General features: G+C 37.8%; 1 protein-coding gene across 1 annotated transcript in view; it reads right to left on the bottom strand.

Annotated features, from left to right (window-relative positions):
* BAZ2B (bromodomain adjacent to zinc finger domain 2B) overlaps positions 1-16,986 on the bottom strand; it is a 257,806-nt gene that overhangs the window by 102,716 nt on the left and 138,104 nt on the right. Inside the window, exon 3 of the mRNA XM_058191992.1 lies at positions 16,391-16,543. Within this exon, the coding sequence (XP_058047975.1) occupies positions 16,391-16,541 (151 nt within the window). The 5' untranslated portion in view covers positions 16,542-16,543. The remainder of the gene's footprint in view (positions 1-16,390; positions 16,544-16,986) is intronic.

Genomic DNA, 16,986 nt, shown 5'->3' with positions numbered 1-16,986 from the left:
GACCCCAGGACACAACAACCGTCATAAATATGAACCAGTTGTCAAGCATCTGGATTTTGATCATATGACCATGGGGATACTACAATGGTCATTAGTTTGAAAAATGGTCATAAATCACTTTTTTCAGGGCTGTTGTAATTTCAAATCGGCACCAAATGAATGATTGTAAGTCAAGGACTACCTGCACTTCAGTTCAAATCCTGACAATTTCAAAAAGACTATTATGGAAACGGAGGCCAATCAATGTCTGGAACTGAATGGTACACTAAGCCATTCGTTATTTTAACAATTATGCAGAACAAGTTATACATTTGCACATACTACGGATAATATATTTTGACTGATTTACATTTGTATAAGCCCAAGTATTACGCTTATTAACAAACCAAAGTTACAGCAATGTGTCTTAGTTGTCAAGGTGTGCCTTAGACTATGTTAACCTTGTCACAATGATTTAGAGTATTTTATATCCAAAAATTCAGCCAGTTTTCTCTTAGTGAGTCAACCTACATTTCCTTGAGCACAGGTGGGAATTTTTAAAAAAAATAAATTATTACTATTTACCCCCCTTCCTTCTTTATCCATACCACAACTACAAAGGATGATTTTACTTGTATAGGGGTCATGATATATATATATATATTTGGCTGCTGTTTCCATAATGCCACTAGTTCTAATATCTTGGGATATAATTCCTGTGATGTGTAGAAATTATCACTAGGTGGTACTATTTACATCACTTGCACATAGGAAAAATATCTGTGCTTCTGAACATTCTAATTATTTTAATTATCTAGGACAAAGAAGGTAGAAACTCTGAAGAAAATGTACTGACTCTATACAAACAAGCACCAAAATGATAAGAAAGCAGTGATCTAGGGGCCTAGGAAAGAAAGGAATGTCTAAATGACAGTAAGAGGCATTTCTTTCAGAACTCTTAGAATGCTACCAAGTTCAACTTCTTATTATTTACTGTAATTTAATCTTTAGATTTTATCTTCAGGCAACCATCTTTTCAGATATCAGTTATATTTGTCAATGCTACCCAGACAAAGGTACCCAGATACAATGCAGCCTAACATCCTTTGACAGGCCAGCCATGAGGGCCAAGGATGTGATTCCTAAATGGGTGTGGCCTTAACAATGTACCACAGCTGGACTGCTGTGGTCCCTTTCTTGCTCCCTCTGATCATGGTTCTCAGACAGGCAATACAAGGTAGTCCTCGACTTATGACCACAATGGAGCCTCAAATTTCTGTTGCGGAGTGACAGTTGTTAAGCAAGCTTTGTCCCATTTTACAACCTTTCTTGCCACAGTTGTTAAGCGAATCATTGCAATCATTAAGTTAGTAACAAGTTGTTAAGAGAAACTGGCTTCCCCATTGATTTTGCTCATCAGAAGGTCACGAAAGGTGATCATATGACCCCAGGACACTGCAACCATCATAAATATGAATCATGAAATTAGATCACGTGACGAGGAAATGCTGCAACGATCGTCAGTGTGAAAAAACAGCCATAAGCCCCTTTTTTCAGTGCCATCGTAACTTCAAATGGTCACTAAATGAATGGTTGTAAGTCAAGGACTACCTGTAGTGGTGAAGATGAACCTGCAAGTTGCCAGCTCTTATCCTAGGCAGAACAAAGGGCATCCAATTTACCTGAGAAGGACCCACATTTCTCTTGGACTTTTCCTTTAGAATAGTTAGTGTTTGTCAGTAAACTGACAGAGATCAACACTAATTAATTTTTCTATAGTTCTCCAAGCTTCGGCAACCGCCTTAATCATCAGGAGCGACTCCCAAGCCAAAAACTTACTGGTGACTGATAATAACCATAACAATAGTCGTAATAATAAAACACATCACACAGCAGTAGAGTACGGGGAACATTTGGAAGCTGTCCCAAGAACAGCAACATTTGGTGTCCAGCTGGGCATTACGTACTAAGAGCAAAGAAATATAAACCAGAGGATGGGAGAAGGAAGAACAAAGAACAGCAAAGTTTTCTCAGCCTAGAAACAACAAAGTATCAATGCACTTGGCATTTCCCCCTCAATTATACTGTTTTTAAATTAATCAGGGCTGGCAAACAGGTAAAATGCCTGATCTCTTGAGTAAGGATTATCTCCAGGAGACAGGCAGAGAGATTTAACACACTAAATAGGTTCTCTGGTATGTTAAAGAGCCAGTCAGAATAGAAAAAGGAGAACAGAGCTGCAATCCTTGTTCAGCCAGGAAGCTCACAGGTAGCCTAAGCTGTTTTACAGGGTTGGTGAGAAAAAACACGTGGAGAGGCAAGCATTGGGGCGGGTAGGAAAAGGAAGAATGTAAATATGTTGAATAACAAAATAACAATTTTGAATAACAAAACAGTATCGTATTGTTGTTAGCTACTACAGCTAGTCCTCGACTTACAACAGTTCATTGTGTGACCATTACAATGGCACTGAAAAAAGTGACTTGTGACCATTTTTCCACACTTATGACCCGTTGCCGCATCCCCATGGTCTCATTCAGGTGCTTGGCAACTGACTTGTATTTATGACCGTTGCAGTATCCCAGGGTCATACGATTCCCCTTCACAACCCTCTGACAAGAAAAGTCAATGGGGAAGCCAGATTCACTTAACAACCATGTTCCTAACTTAACACCTGAAGTGATTCGCTTAACAACTATAGCAAGAAAGGTCTCAAAATGGGGCAAAATTCACTTGACAAAAATCTCACTCAGCAACACAAATTTTGGGCTCAATTGTCATCATAAGTCGAGGACTATCTGTACAATCTACCATGCATAGCCATAGATATAGACATTGATGCATTTATACACTATACTGGCCTAATGTGCTTATCCTGGGAGGCCTGGTATGTAATATCTCTAATCAAGTGTTTCGTTCTTATAATTTGGAACTGTTTTTGTTATACTCTATTTACATTGCTCTAGACCCCCAGAGTCATATTTTGTTATATGAGGTTTTTTTCCAAATACTTCCTACATTATTATTATTATTATTATTATTATTATTATTATTATTATTATTATTATTATTATTATTATTATTATTAATTGATTTTTATACCGCCTTCTCCAAGGACTCAGGGCGTGTACAGCCAGGTAAAACAAACAATACAATATACAATTAAAATACAAATTAAAAACTTATTATATAGTGGCCTAAAACTTTAAAATATATAAAACTAAAAACCCTTAAGATTAATAATAAAATTTAAAACCAATAAAATTTAAGCCAGCCCGAATAAATAGATGTGTTTTCAGTTCGCGGAAGGTCCGAAGGTCAGGTATTTGGCGTAAACCCAGGGAAGTTCGTTCCAGAGTGAGCCCCCACAGAGAAGGACCTTCCCTGGGGCACTCAAGCCGACATTGCTTGGCGGACGGCACCCTGAGAAGTCCCTCTCTGTGAGAGCGTGGGAGGCATGAGGTAACAGCAGGCGGTCCCGTAAGTACCCAGGCCCTAAGCCATGGAGCGCTTTAAAGGTAGTAACCAAAACCTTAAAGTGCACCAGAAAGGCCACAGGCAGCCAGTGCAGTCTGCGCAGGAGCGGTGTTACATGGGAGCTAACATTTTTATGAATTAAGTTTTGATACTGATCTTTAAATTCTTAAATGACTGAAGATTTGCGTATGGGACCATCTGTCTCATTATAATATTCTTTTAAGATCTGCGAGAGGCCCCTTTTAAAGATGTCCTACCTCCAGTCAGAGGTCCAGGTTTCTACCATTAGGGAGGGGAGATTTTGGTGTTAATTTTAATTTCTCTGGGTTTTTGTTATAAATATTCTGTTCTTATTTACAGTTTTGTTAAACTTTGATAGTTACACCTTGAGTATCTACTAAAACAGAAAAGTAAGACACAGATCAAACAAACCCACATATACACTAAGTACTGCAACAGAATCTTAGTTATATTGCTACTTGTAAAAAATGCTAACTTCAGTGAAAATTGCCACTGAATGGTTCCTTGTATTAGGTAAATCACACCAGGAATCAGAGCCAAATAAGTCAGTACTTATTAGCCTGTCAAAATCAGTTATCCCTATTTCTAAGACAGATAACACTTGATTTTGAACTCCTTCATTATAGAGAAGCAAAAAGAGAGCCTTAGAGAAAATACACAACCACCACAGCAAAACATAAACTCAGCCAGAGAAAACAAAAATGAGAGATTTAACACACTAAATAGGTTCTCTGGTATGTTAAAGAGCCAGTCAGAATAGAAAAAGGAGAACAGAGCTGCAATCCTTGTTCAGCCAGGAAGCTCACAGGTAGCCTAAGCTGTTTTACAGGGTTGGTGAGAAAAAACACGTGGAGAGGCAAGCATTGGGGCGGGTAAGAAAAGGAAGAATGTAAATATGTTGAATAACAAAATAACAATTTTGAATAACAAAACAGTATGGTATTGTTGTTAGCTACTACAGGTAGTCCTCGACTTACAACAGTTCATTGTGTGACCGTTACAATGGCACTGAAAAAAGTGACTTGTGACCATTTTTCCACACTTATGACCCATTGCCGCATCCCCATGGTCTCATTCAGGTGCTTGGCAACCGACTTGTATTTATGACCGTTGCAGTATCCCAGGGTCATATGATTCCCCTTCGCAAAGTTCTGACAAGCAAAGTCAATGGGGAAGCCAGATTCACTTAACAACCATGTTCCTAACTTAACACCTGAAGTGATTCGCTTAACAACTATAGCAAGAAAGATCTCAAAATGGGGCAAAATTCACTTGACAAAAATCTCACTCAGCAACACAAATTTTGGGCTCAATTGTCATCATAAGTCGAGGACTATATGTACAATCTACCATGCATATAGATTAATAATAAAATTTAAAACCAATAAAATTTAAGCCAGCCCGAATAAATAGATGTGTTTTCAGTTCGCGGAAGGTCCGAAGGTCAGGTATTTGGCGTAAACCCAGGGAAGTTCGTTCCAGAGTGAGCCCCCACAGAGAAGGACCTTGATACTGATCTTTAAATTCTTAAATGACTGCGCGGCACTTCAAAGGGCTGCACTACAGCTGATCAGCGCTGTAGGCAGCTAGTAGACCGGTGCCTCTATTTTTAAAGAAGGTAGACCGGTACCTCTCAGTAAAATGCAATTGGTAGACCGGGCCTCTATTTTTAAAGAAGGTAGACCGGTGCCTCTATTTTTAAAGAAGGTAGACCGGTGCCTCTATTGTTCAAGAAGGTAGACCGGTGCCTCTATTTTTAGAGAAGGTAGACCGGTGCCTCTATTTTTAAAGAAGGTAGACCGGTGCCTCTATTGTTCAAGAAGGTAGACCGGTGCCTCTATTTTTAGAGAAGGTAGACCGGTGCCTCTATTTTTAGAGAAGGTAGACCGGTGCCTCTATTTTTCAAGAAGGTAGACCGGTGCCTCTATTTTTAGAGAAGGTAGACCGGTGCCTCTATTTTTAGAGAAGGTAGACCGGTGCCTCTATTTTTAAAGAAGGTAGACCGGTGCCTCTATTGTTCAAGAAGGTAGACCGGTGCCTCTATTTTTAGAGAAGGTAGACCGGTGCCTCTATTTTTAGAGAAGGTAGACCGGTGCCTCTATTTTTAAAGAAGGTAGACCAGTGCCTCTATTGTTCAAGAAGGTAGACCGGTGCCTCTATTTTTAGAGAAGGTAGACCGGTGCCTCTATTTTTAGAGAAGGTAGACCGGTGCCTCTATTTTTAGAGAAGGTAGACCGGTGCCTCTATTTTTAAAGAAGGTAGACCGGTGCCTCTATTTTTCAAGAAGGTAGACCGGTGCCTCTATTTTTAGAGAAGGTAGACCGGTGCCTCTATTTTTAGAGAAGGTAGACCGGTGCCTCTATTTTTAAAGAAGGTAGACCGGTGCCTCTATTTTTAAAGAAGGTAGACCAGTGCCTCTATTTTTAAAGAAGGTAGACCGGTGCCTCTATTTTTAAAGAAGGTAGACCGGTGCCTGTCAAAATCAGTTATCCCTATTTCTAAGACAGATAACACTTGATTTTGAACTCCTTCATTATAGAGAAGCAAAAAGAGAGCCTTGGAGAAAATACACAACCACCACAGCAAAACATAAACTCAGCCAGAGAAAACAAAAATGAGAGATTTAAAATTGCCCTCCTTTACTCTCTTTGATATAAAAGGGGGGAAAGAGGAAACCCTAGGAAGCTTTCAAGATTCAAGACTACTACAGCCCGATTCAATCAAAAGAGTTCTAGTATTTTTTAGTGAAGTCAGTTTCATGACCTGCTCTATCTTGAAGGGTTTTCTCTCAAAGTTGAAGAATTAAATGCCACTTGCCACACAGAGACCGTGTTTTAGCAGACTTTTCTCTGTTTACTGAAAATTAGTCCTATTGTTCTCTTCATTATAGTATTATATGCATACTTTTACTTATACTTTTACTTATATATACTTTTTCTCTCATGATGAATTATTGTTTATGTTGATGATTGTATATACTGTTGTGACAAAATTAAAAAAAAATGCAAAGATGCCTCTTGATATCATGATACTTTTTAACCCAACACTACCTATTCTCCAAAGCACTACCCATTGCTTCTTGTCCAAGAAGCAATGGATGGAAACTAATCAGGGATGAAATGCTCCCGGTTCGGACCGGATTGCGCGATCCGGTAGCAATGGGAGCAGATAGTTCGGAGAACTTGTAGCAAAAATCCCTGCCCCCCCCCATTGCCCACAATTCACTGTTCCTCTTCTCTGTCCCTGAAGCGCTCGGTAGTGATATAGCTGCAAATGGCCTTAAATGACTGCCGCGGCACTTCAAAGGGCTGCACTACAGCTGATCAGCGCTGTAGGCAGCTAGTAGACCGGTGCCTCTATTTTTAAAGAAGGTAGACCGGTACCTCTCAGTAAAATGCAATTGGTAGACCGGGGCCTCTATTTTTAAAGAAGGTAGACTGGTGCCTCAGTAAAAGGCAATTGGTAGACCAGGACCTCTATTTTTAAAGAAGGTAGACTGGTGCCTCTCAATAAAAGGCAATTGGTAGACCGGTGCCTCTATTTTTACAGAAGGTAGACCGGTGCCTCCCAAGTTTTGTATACTTTATTATTTTTATTATTTATTATTATTGACCATGCCCATTCAGTCACCAAGCCACACCCACCAGTTAAGCCACACCCACAGAACCTGTAGGGAAAATTTTTAGATTTCACCCCTGCCCTAGTCATATGCTTACATAGCCATGCCCCCCCAGTCATATGACCCCCCCCATGCCATGCCCACCAAGCCACGCTCACAGAACGGTAGCAAAAAAATTTAGATTTCACCCCTGAAATTAATCAAGGAAAGATTTAAGATCTGAGGAGAAATTTCCTGACAGAACAATTAACCAGAGGAACTGTTTGCCTTCAGAAGTTGTGGGTGCTCCAACACTGGAAATCTTTTAAGAAGAGATTGAACAACTATTTGTCTGAAATGGTAAGGTTTCTTGTTTGATCACAGAATTGGACAAAAGACCTCCAAGGTCCAACTCTGGTATTTTGTTAAGAAGCTGCTTGGGCAGTGCCTTCTTCCCAAAATTAATTTATTGTTCAAAACCACACTTTTTTAAAGCTAAGACCATTGCCATGGAAATTCATACTCCATGGTGATAGTATACATATGTGTTGAGGCATTCAAATGAAAAAGGTTGCTGTAGAGTTATTGCTATATTAAAATTTGCCATTTTCTATGGAAATAGCACCTTATGCAAGCTAGTGCCAATTCAACATCAAGTACTCCAGTAGATACCATATTCCCAGGAATATTTAATATAAATTCAGCAGGGCAATTGATGCAGTAATTTAACTCAAAAAACCTACTTAAGAAAAAAATTCAGTTTTATGTTCACAATACAATGAAAGATTGGTTATAGCACCAAGACAATGTTAATAGGTGTTCATTAAATTTAAGATGATCCATGCCAGAATATTGAACATTATTTTGTTTCATTTGCAAGGTTTCATAAAAATAAGTATGGAACATGAAAACATGACAAATTTCTCAAAATACTTTTATGGTATGATATAAGAAAAAGATTCAAATATGTTTTGGACATGAGAAATAGTAATTTTAGATTACATATTTTATAAACAAAACTAATATGTTCAAAAAAAAATCAGATTGTAGCTTATCCTCAAAGAAAAGTGAATTAAACAGATTCCTTCCTTTCTGCCAACTCATTATCTTTTTGTTTCTTAATACATTAATATTCTGGCTAGAGATGAATATTTGTATTTCCTTTCATTTTTTCCTTTTGTTTTTTGTTCCCGTTAAAAAGTGCCAGCTTTCTGCATGCTTATTTTGCATAATGAAATTTAATACAAAACTACATTGCTTAAGACTCTTGACTTATATTATAATAGGCTGAATATTTTTCAGCAAAGCTTTTGAAATTTTACTAGCCAGTACGCAGATAAATGATTGAAAGTATTACCCAAAAGGCCAGCATCCATTTCGACAGGGCTGGTGTCTTAGTAACAAGGAACGATAAAGGCAAATGCCTTTATTAATATTAATGAATTTTGTGCTGCACTGTAATAAGCCTTTTCAAAAGAACTAAAAAGGATAAATACTTAACTAATGCCTTAAATGTAAAAAGATGGTGAACAAAATCTTTTGAAAAGCAACAGAGGCACAAAAATGACCAGCTAGATACTACCCCACCTCAACTACTTGTCTATTTAAGACACAGGAGATAAAAGACATTAACATGAAGGATAAGGTGGGTGAAGCTAATGCAATATTCTTTACTATGCATTTCAGTCTATGTGAGTAAAAGCTCTTCTCCTATGATTTAAATCATTATCTGAATGTAGCCACAACATTCACACCTCTGCAGTTTTACCTAAATGCAGAAATCTCTGAGCACCTTGTTGCAACATGTCTTTCAAAGATCAGATGTGTAAATTCACACTACTGGCAAACGGGTATCTCCTGTGTTAAAATTGAGAAGAGTGCCTAATCATCAGGAGTGACTATCAGCCGAGTAAAGGTCTCCTGCTTTAATTAACATTTTTCCTAATCTGATACAATATGAAAGGGTTACAAATAAAAAGGGTTTGCTTCAAAATCACTGCCAAATCATTAAAAAAAAAATACCACAATGTATATACTATTGGAAATAAGAGACATACAGTATGAATGTGTGTGTTATATAATTCCAAAGCTACGACAACATAGTTCTCTTCTTACTGGTACCAACGCTGAATGGTCTCCAACCTTGGTCCCTTTAAGACTTGTGGACTTCAAGTCCCAGAGTTCCTCAGCCAGCAAAGACAAGTCTTAAAGGGACCAAGGTTGGAGACCCCTTCATTAAAACTTTATTCTCCAAATCATAAATAGGTGAATGGAGAGGTAGATACTGGAAGCTAACAGAATCTTGCTATTTTAATCATAACGCCTTCAAATCTGCTGGGTTTTGAATGACAGACTGCTTTCTTTTTTGCTCTCCTCTTTCCGCTTTGCCCATTAACATGAAAACTGCTTTGCAATGTTCCTGACTAAAAGAAAAAATATATTTTGTCCAACCCATTTGTGATATATTAAAATCTTATTCTGTCCCCTTCAAAATCTCTTCTTTCCATATAGAATTATTCTCTGTCATATATGAGAGAAACTTGACAAATACACGAGTCTAGTCTAACAGGGTTTTTTTCCTTCTCTGAAAACCATTGTATAAAGACAAATATTTTGACTATGTATTTGTCTGTCTCTCCCACCATTGGCTTACACTAGTATTGCTCCCTTCACTTCATAATTAAATCATCCATAACTTTAACAATTGAAACTACATATCTGAATGCTACATGTCTCATATTTAGAAGAGCTACTTGATCCATGATGCTCAATGATTATAGGTAAAATGCTTAAAAAGCCTGGGTGTGAACAGAAACTTCATGATCAGCCACTATAATTTAATTATAATTGGTATTTGCTTTGCAAAATCAGAATTGAAAACCAGGATGGATCATACAACAACACACACACATCTTGAAATAAGCCATCTTTAAATAAAGAATGACAGAAATCAGAGATAAGCAGTTTGCTCCTGGAAAAGGGCTGAAGAACCCAAAAATCAGGCATGGGGATTGCCAATTATTCTTAAGAATGGGCTCCTTCCTTTGCTGGAAATATATGTTATCATCTCCTCCTCCCCCTCCTCCTCCCAGAAATGCAGATTATTTCTGGACCGCTAAGCAGATTGGCATATATTTCTTATTAGAAACAGACACAAAGATGCTATTATTTATATTTGAGATCCATATGCTAATTAGCAGAGAGTTAATTTCAGCATGTAGCTTGAACACAGATTCCTATGTTAGCACTTTGGAGATTGCGTTTCTAGTAGGGCTTCACAGGCATCTCTGTCATAATTGCTAATAGCATAACCTTTGAATCAGCCCTCAGGGAAGTCCACTGAAATATATGGGAGCATTCAGACTGCAATGGAATAAATGGCTTGTGATTCAGATTCATAATGAGGAAATATACTGCAGAAAATGTATGTATAATGTAATTACCATACTCAAATTACATACATTTGGAAAAGTATTTTTCCAAAGTCACATTATATAATTATAGCAGAGTAACCACAAATAACAGCTGATCCGTAACACAATCTTTCTGGCACGACATCTAGAGTTCCAGTCTGGACTAAGTCTCTGTCTTGGGATTTGTATGGCTGAAAGACTGAAGTTTATTACAAGCCTGCTTAATAGACTATTGATTACTGCAAAGAAAATAATTATATTGCATTGGATGAAACCTGAGCCTCTCTAACTGCAAGCTGAGATGAAGGTGTTTTTAACAGTATAGCACTGGAAACAATAACTGCTAAAACTGTAAAAGATAAATGTTCAATTATATAAATAGATTTTTTTTCTTCTTTACAAGATCCAGGCTGGTAACTCAAGAAATTATCACATGTTTATCTTATCAAATATCATACGAGCACGAAACTAGGGCTAAAAAGATGCAATTATATTTCTTCTTCATTCTAGAATATCTGATGTAATGTTTACTAGATTAACTGCAGGGTAAAAAGCAGCTTCATATGTGTTCCTATGCAATCAATAAAGCGAAGACATTGTAATATTAGATGTGATCATGAGTCTTCATCAGATACACCCCAAATTTATTAGACCAACACACTTGTTAGACCAACACAAATAAGCAGTTTAAGCAATTAAATACAGTGGACAAATATTTACCCATTTGTCTCTCTTTCAAACACCCAGAGAGCAAGAGAGAAGTAGTTTTATCTGAGTATCCAACTACATGATAGCAAGACTGTACAAAGGAGATTATATTACCTTGACTAGCTTTTATGGTGATGGCATGGAGCAGAATAATAAATGGAGGGGGGGGAAGTGAAGAACACACTGTGAATGTGTTATGTCTGATTCAGCATCCCACATGAGTAAAGAAACAAAAAAAAAAACACAAGATGAAACAGCCATTATTCCTGAGCTTTTTTTTTCTAATTATCCAAAATACGTGTAGACTGGTGTCATGTTAATATCTTTCTCAGTGCCTAGTGAGAAATATTCAATATAAAGTAAATAGCATTCTAAATTTTGATTTCATATTACCATAAGAATATGATTATACTCTACTATTCTGTAATTTATTCCTTTAATCTTTAGCCAGCCATTGACTGTTCGTTTATTTAAAATATATGTTGTCAGGCAGAAACCCATTTGGGCTCAAGGAAAAGCAGGTGTGAGAGGAAGCACTTTGGAGTTTTCTTCACCTGGGACAGAAAAGTGCTTGATAATTAGAGCTTCATCTGAGATTCATATTCCTTACACAAGAGTTACTGATCTAAGATTTCCACCATGCTATGAGGCTTTCATAGGTCTTGGCAAGTTCAGCTGATTAACTCATCTTCAGTGGTTGCTCTCAGGGAATTCCCAAAGGAATGTGACAAATAGTTTTAGGCCAGTTTTCCATTTGTAGGGATTTCCACTTCTTGTCTCATTCTTTCCCGATTCCAAGGTGCTGTGGCACCTTAAAATCCTCTTCCATAGTTTCTGACCATGTGGAGATTGCCCCATACAGTGGCCTATTTTTATTGCTTTAGTTTTTTCACATAAAAAACAACACCACCATGTTACAGGAAGAATGCGGATAAGGTGCCATCTGACTGTTTTTTTGTTCTCCCTTATATATATCAGCTAAGCATTTGGCATTTAGTCCTGCTGGCCACATGATCACAGAGACATCTTTGGATAGTGCTGGCTCTTCGGCTTTGAAACGGAGACGAGCACTGCCCCCTAGAGTCGGGAATGACTAGCACATATGTGCAGGTGGAACCTTTACCTTTATCTACTGTATCAGCTAGAGCAGGGGTGTCAAACTGGATACAGCAGCAATGAGCAATAGGGCTGTTCTACAGTTTGAATTTGAAGAAGAATCCAGACTACACAGGATAGTCATGTAATTCCTACTATCCTTAAAGAAGGAGAAAAATTATTCAACATTGTCTGAATAATTTTTAATACTGTGAATCTCCTTTGAATAGTTCTTCTAAGCATCCTTAAGTGGCAGGTCAAAAAAGTTCTCAGAGTTTGTGGAGTGTAGCTGGTTATGGAAGGACCTTTATTTTGTTATGTTTTTAATGTCCTGACCCAAATAATTATCGTCTAAACCAGGAGTCCCTAACCTTATGGACCTCAGGGACCACTAAATTCATAATTTTAAATCCCACAGACCACCAATATGATCTGCCTAATGACCGGCTGGGTGGGTGTGGCCAACTCGATGTTCAACTTGATGTCATAGTGAGGGGCGCCTCACCAGCCTCTACCTGCCCCTCCCCTCCCAGCCACTCCTTGCCTGCCTGCCCGGGCTCCTTAGAGCCCCAACAGGAAGCAGTTATTAGAGCTAAGCAGCCCCCACGAAAAAGAGTTGGCAAAACAGCTGGCTCAGTTCAAATTGGATTTGGCCAAGAAGGAGGCTCAGATGAAGCATCTCACTCAGGACTAGGAGCATAGGCTTTCCAAGCATAGGGAAGACCTGTGGGAGTGCAAGGCCAGGTACCAGGCCTGGAGGCTCAGCGGGCTGAGATGGTCAGCCAGTTCCAGGCCATGATGCAGTCCCACTGGAACAAGGCCCTTCGGCTCTTCACCACCAGCAGCACTTCCCTCCAACCTTCACCCAAAGTCCCACACCAGGAGACTGAAACAGACCCCAAGTCGGAATTTCTGCTCCCCATCCAACCCACACAAAAAGACCCCGAAGGAGGAGACTCTCTGCAGCACATAAAAATTCATTGCATATATCTGTCCCAGGGGCTGCAGTTTGAAGACCCCTGATTTAGTGCAATATAAAAAAAATGCAAATAATTTTTCTGCGGACCACCAAAATTTTCTCGCGGACCACCAGTTGGTGACCACTGGTCTAAACTATACATACCAAAATTATGATATTAATGCAGAAACAAATCTTCAATATGAATAACTTCTCTAAGATTATCTTTCTATTGTAGTGATTCAAATGTCTCACCTCCTACTGCTCTGGATATTATCCATGGACCAAATCAACTATTGTACAACTTTTATTTAATTAATGAAAGGATGTATGAAACAAAATAGGTTAACAGCATCTGTAATTCACTGAAGGTCCACAAATAACCAATGTTTGTAAATGTTTAGGCTCCTCAGATTAGTATTTAAAAATAAGGATCCTATGGATCCTAATTCACCCAACATGCTTCCAAAACCTACATTGTATTACACAATAAATAAATTTTCTCCTCTTGGAGGCAATGGGAAAAATGAAGTATATATTTATTTATTAAATTTATATGCCACCCATCTCACTCTGCAAAGTAACAGCAGCTTTTCCCATCTTCTTGTTCAGGGTGGTGGCAGCTTTTTTGTCACAGATATCGCCACAATCTCTACCAAGAGCGAAAAACGTAGGTATCATGTAATTAGTAATGTTGATAGGTCAAAAGTAGACCACCTGCTTTAATTTAAAAGGCTATAGATTCAATCCTAGACTAAAATGGGAAACGTTCTGGCTTTATCCTTGGCAAGCTGCTGCCAATTAGTGTAAGCAGTCATGAACTAAACAGACCAAGAGTTTAACTACAAATTTAATGAATATATAATATAGATAAGATTCCATATGCATTGAAACCTCAATGTAGCCCCATTTAATTGACCAAATTTCCATTGGAACATCCTCCTGAAATCAAAGAACAAGTTGTTGAATCCTATGAGAGTTGCTTTGCACTTTGATTGGAATGAACTTTATAAAACAAGGAAAAGGCATGGAGTGAGCCACAAAAGAGACAATCTTCTAGCCCTCTATGTCAAAAAAGCAGGAGGAAATAGATAAGGAAATTGTCAACTTAATTGCCTATACATACATGACTCACTTGATAACAGGAAATTTGCTAGAATCCTTAACCTTCCTGCAACTAAACACTATTAATCAGAGGTTAAAATTCTCATTCCTTGGAATAATGTTTCCAGCCTCCATTGCCTGGAGGGTAAGTCTGGCAAATCCAAAATAGTTTGGAACAATCCAGTTAAATTTACATTAATTTAACTGCAATTTTATTACATTGCATAACGATATCATTATGCAAATCATGTAAATCATCAAGATGGCATATTGGTAAGACTTGTCTCAATTGACTTAGTAAAAAAACTATTTGCAAGGATAGACTTGCAAAGCCACCTAAGTACTAATAAGTAGATTTAGTGCAGTAAAGTTAATGAAGCCCTATTTATAGTGAAACTTCTAATATATGTCCCTCTTTTTCCTTCCCATCCAATGTAAAAATTAGAAGTTCACTGTCTCTTGTTCTGGTATGGGACAGATCCTCCCACTTATGATTTATGATTATCCTTACGATTTATATTGATGTTGATTGTTTCCTAGTATGATTTGATTGCTTATTTGTACCCTATGACTATCATTAAATGTTGTACCTTATGATTCTGTACCTTTTTATATACACTGAGAGCATACGCACCAAAGACAAATTCCTTGTGTATGTAACTACATTTGGCCAAATAAAGCTATTCTATTCCTATTCCTATTCCTATTCCTATTCCTATTCCTATTCCTAGTCTAGTCCTAGTCCTAGTCCATTCCATTCTATCTGGTATCAGACTGTTTGCTTCTGACTGCATAAGGACATATTCACACATATACTTCATATTTATCAGGCATTTGGGAGTAAAAAAACAACAACACTCGCTGCCCCCAAATGCTCAATTAAAAGTACCGTACAGCATTTCAGAGTGCTGACTAGGTGGCTTTTTGTCTTATTCAAATAATTTTTGCAGAAACATTTTTGACAGATAGCCTATGAAATCGTACAAAACACACAGAACTGGACAGAAAGAAGAATTCGTCAGTACCAGGACAACTTTACTCAATAGGATAACATCAACAACAAAATGTTATGATCCACGGCTGTGAAAGCAGCTTTAGATAACTACTGCAATTATCTTAAGCTTCTAGTTGTTTCTTCAATAACTTAGTAGTTACTTTCATACCCTAAGGAAACTTATGGCGTCAGTTTTTGGATATTTGGATGTAACAAATTTGGATATAACAAAATTGAAGGACTCTACAAATCATGCGTAGTGTGCAATTTCCTCAACCTGGTGTCCTCAGTTATCTTCAGGCTATGTTTCTTAGAACTTCATTTGCAAAATTCTTGCCCAATGTTATCAGTGTTGGGAAGGTCTACAAGCTACAGTTCCAAATCTCTAGAATGGAAACCATTCTTAACTATAATTGTACGATTGCTTTAAAGGTTCCTTCCAAGCAAGGCATCAGTTTTAGGGATCATTACACTGAATGGCAAAAATGTCACTTCTGTTACATACAAGTTCAATACTTTTCTTATTGCATTCAGATCCCAAACCTATAAAAATTCTAAAACACAGTGAAACCTTGACTTAGTGGACCTAAACATGCATACGGCACATGCAAGCCACCATATCTGTTAGTGATTTATGCCATTTCATAATATTACAGGGTTTGCTTTAGAGGGAAGGGCCAAAAAAGTTAGCGATGGCCACAACCTACATGTAAAGGGATGAGTCTTTATTCACATAGTTATAGCTGCCATCTTTAAACCATCCCCCATATCTTTATCACTTGTGTGATGACATAATGCACACATGTCATCATTTTGCATCAATTTGCATCCTTTATAATTAATAATGCACACATGCCATCATTTTGCATCAATTTGCATCCTTTATAATTAATAATGCACACATGCCATCATTTTGCATCAATTTGCATCCTTTATAATTAATAATGCATTGCGCAACAAGGTTTCACTGTGACGTAAATTCATCTGGATGCCTTGATACAAGCCATCCACATGGTACAATATCACAAATATGACATATTCACCACAGGCGTTGATTGTGGAGCTAAGTGACGTGGCTCCAGTGGAAAGGCCACCTTTGGAAATTGCTGAAACGATGGATGCTGAGGACAAGGCAGGAGATGAAGCTGCAGTGGAAGAGGCTACTGTTGACGTTAACCGCTCTCCAGACTCCATATCTAAAATGAAAAAGGACGTGTTAAAAAAAAGCACACATTAAGATGGATGTATAAGGGGATATCAAGTATATTGCCAAGATATTCTGCATTTGGAGGGTGGGTGGGAGGAAGACAACTAATGAATTTAAAAGACAACCGAATCCAAAGGGTTCAATATTTTCCTCTACACTGGGGAATCCTATTATTGGATTTATACTATAATCCCAAATATGACTGAATTTTGCTTTCTGAAATTACATACCGGTATAATATATTCAATCAAATGAAACTGGGATCTTCTTGCCAAATATTTCTATAATACCAAACTATAAAGAAAATAGTTATAGTTTTATAGAAAATATAGCTAGCTAGATGATAGGTAGGTGGGTAGATAAAGGTATACTGCTCTCCAGGTGAGACAGACAGGCTGACAAGAGATAGATAAATAGGTGAGAAGAGAGGCA

The sequence above is a fragment of the Ahaetulla prasina genome, chromosome 1 (genome assembly GCF_028640845.1).
Source record: "Ahaetulla prasina isolate Xishuangbanna chromosome 1, ASM2864084v1, whole genome shotgun sequence".
In the NCBI taxonomy this organism is placed as follows: domain Eukaryota; kingdom Metazoa; phylum Chordata; class Lepidosauria; order Squamata; family Colubridae; genus Ahaetulla; species Ahaetulla prasina.
Note: the sequence above shows the minus strand (reverse complement) of the source record. Positions and strands in the feature narration are given on the sequence as shown.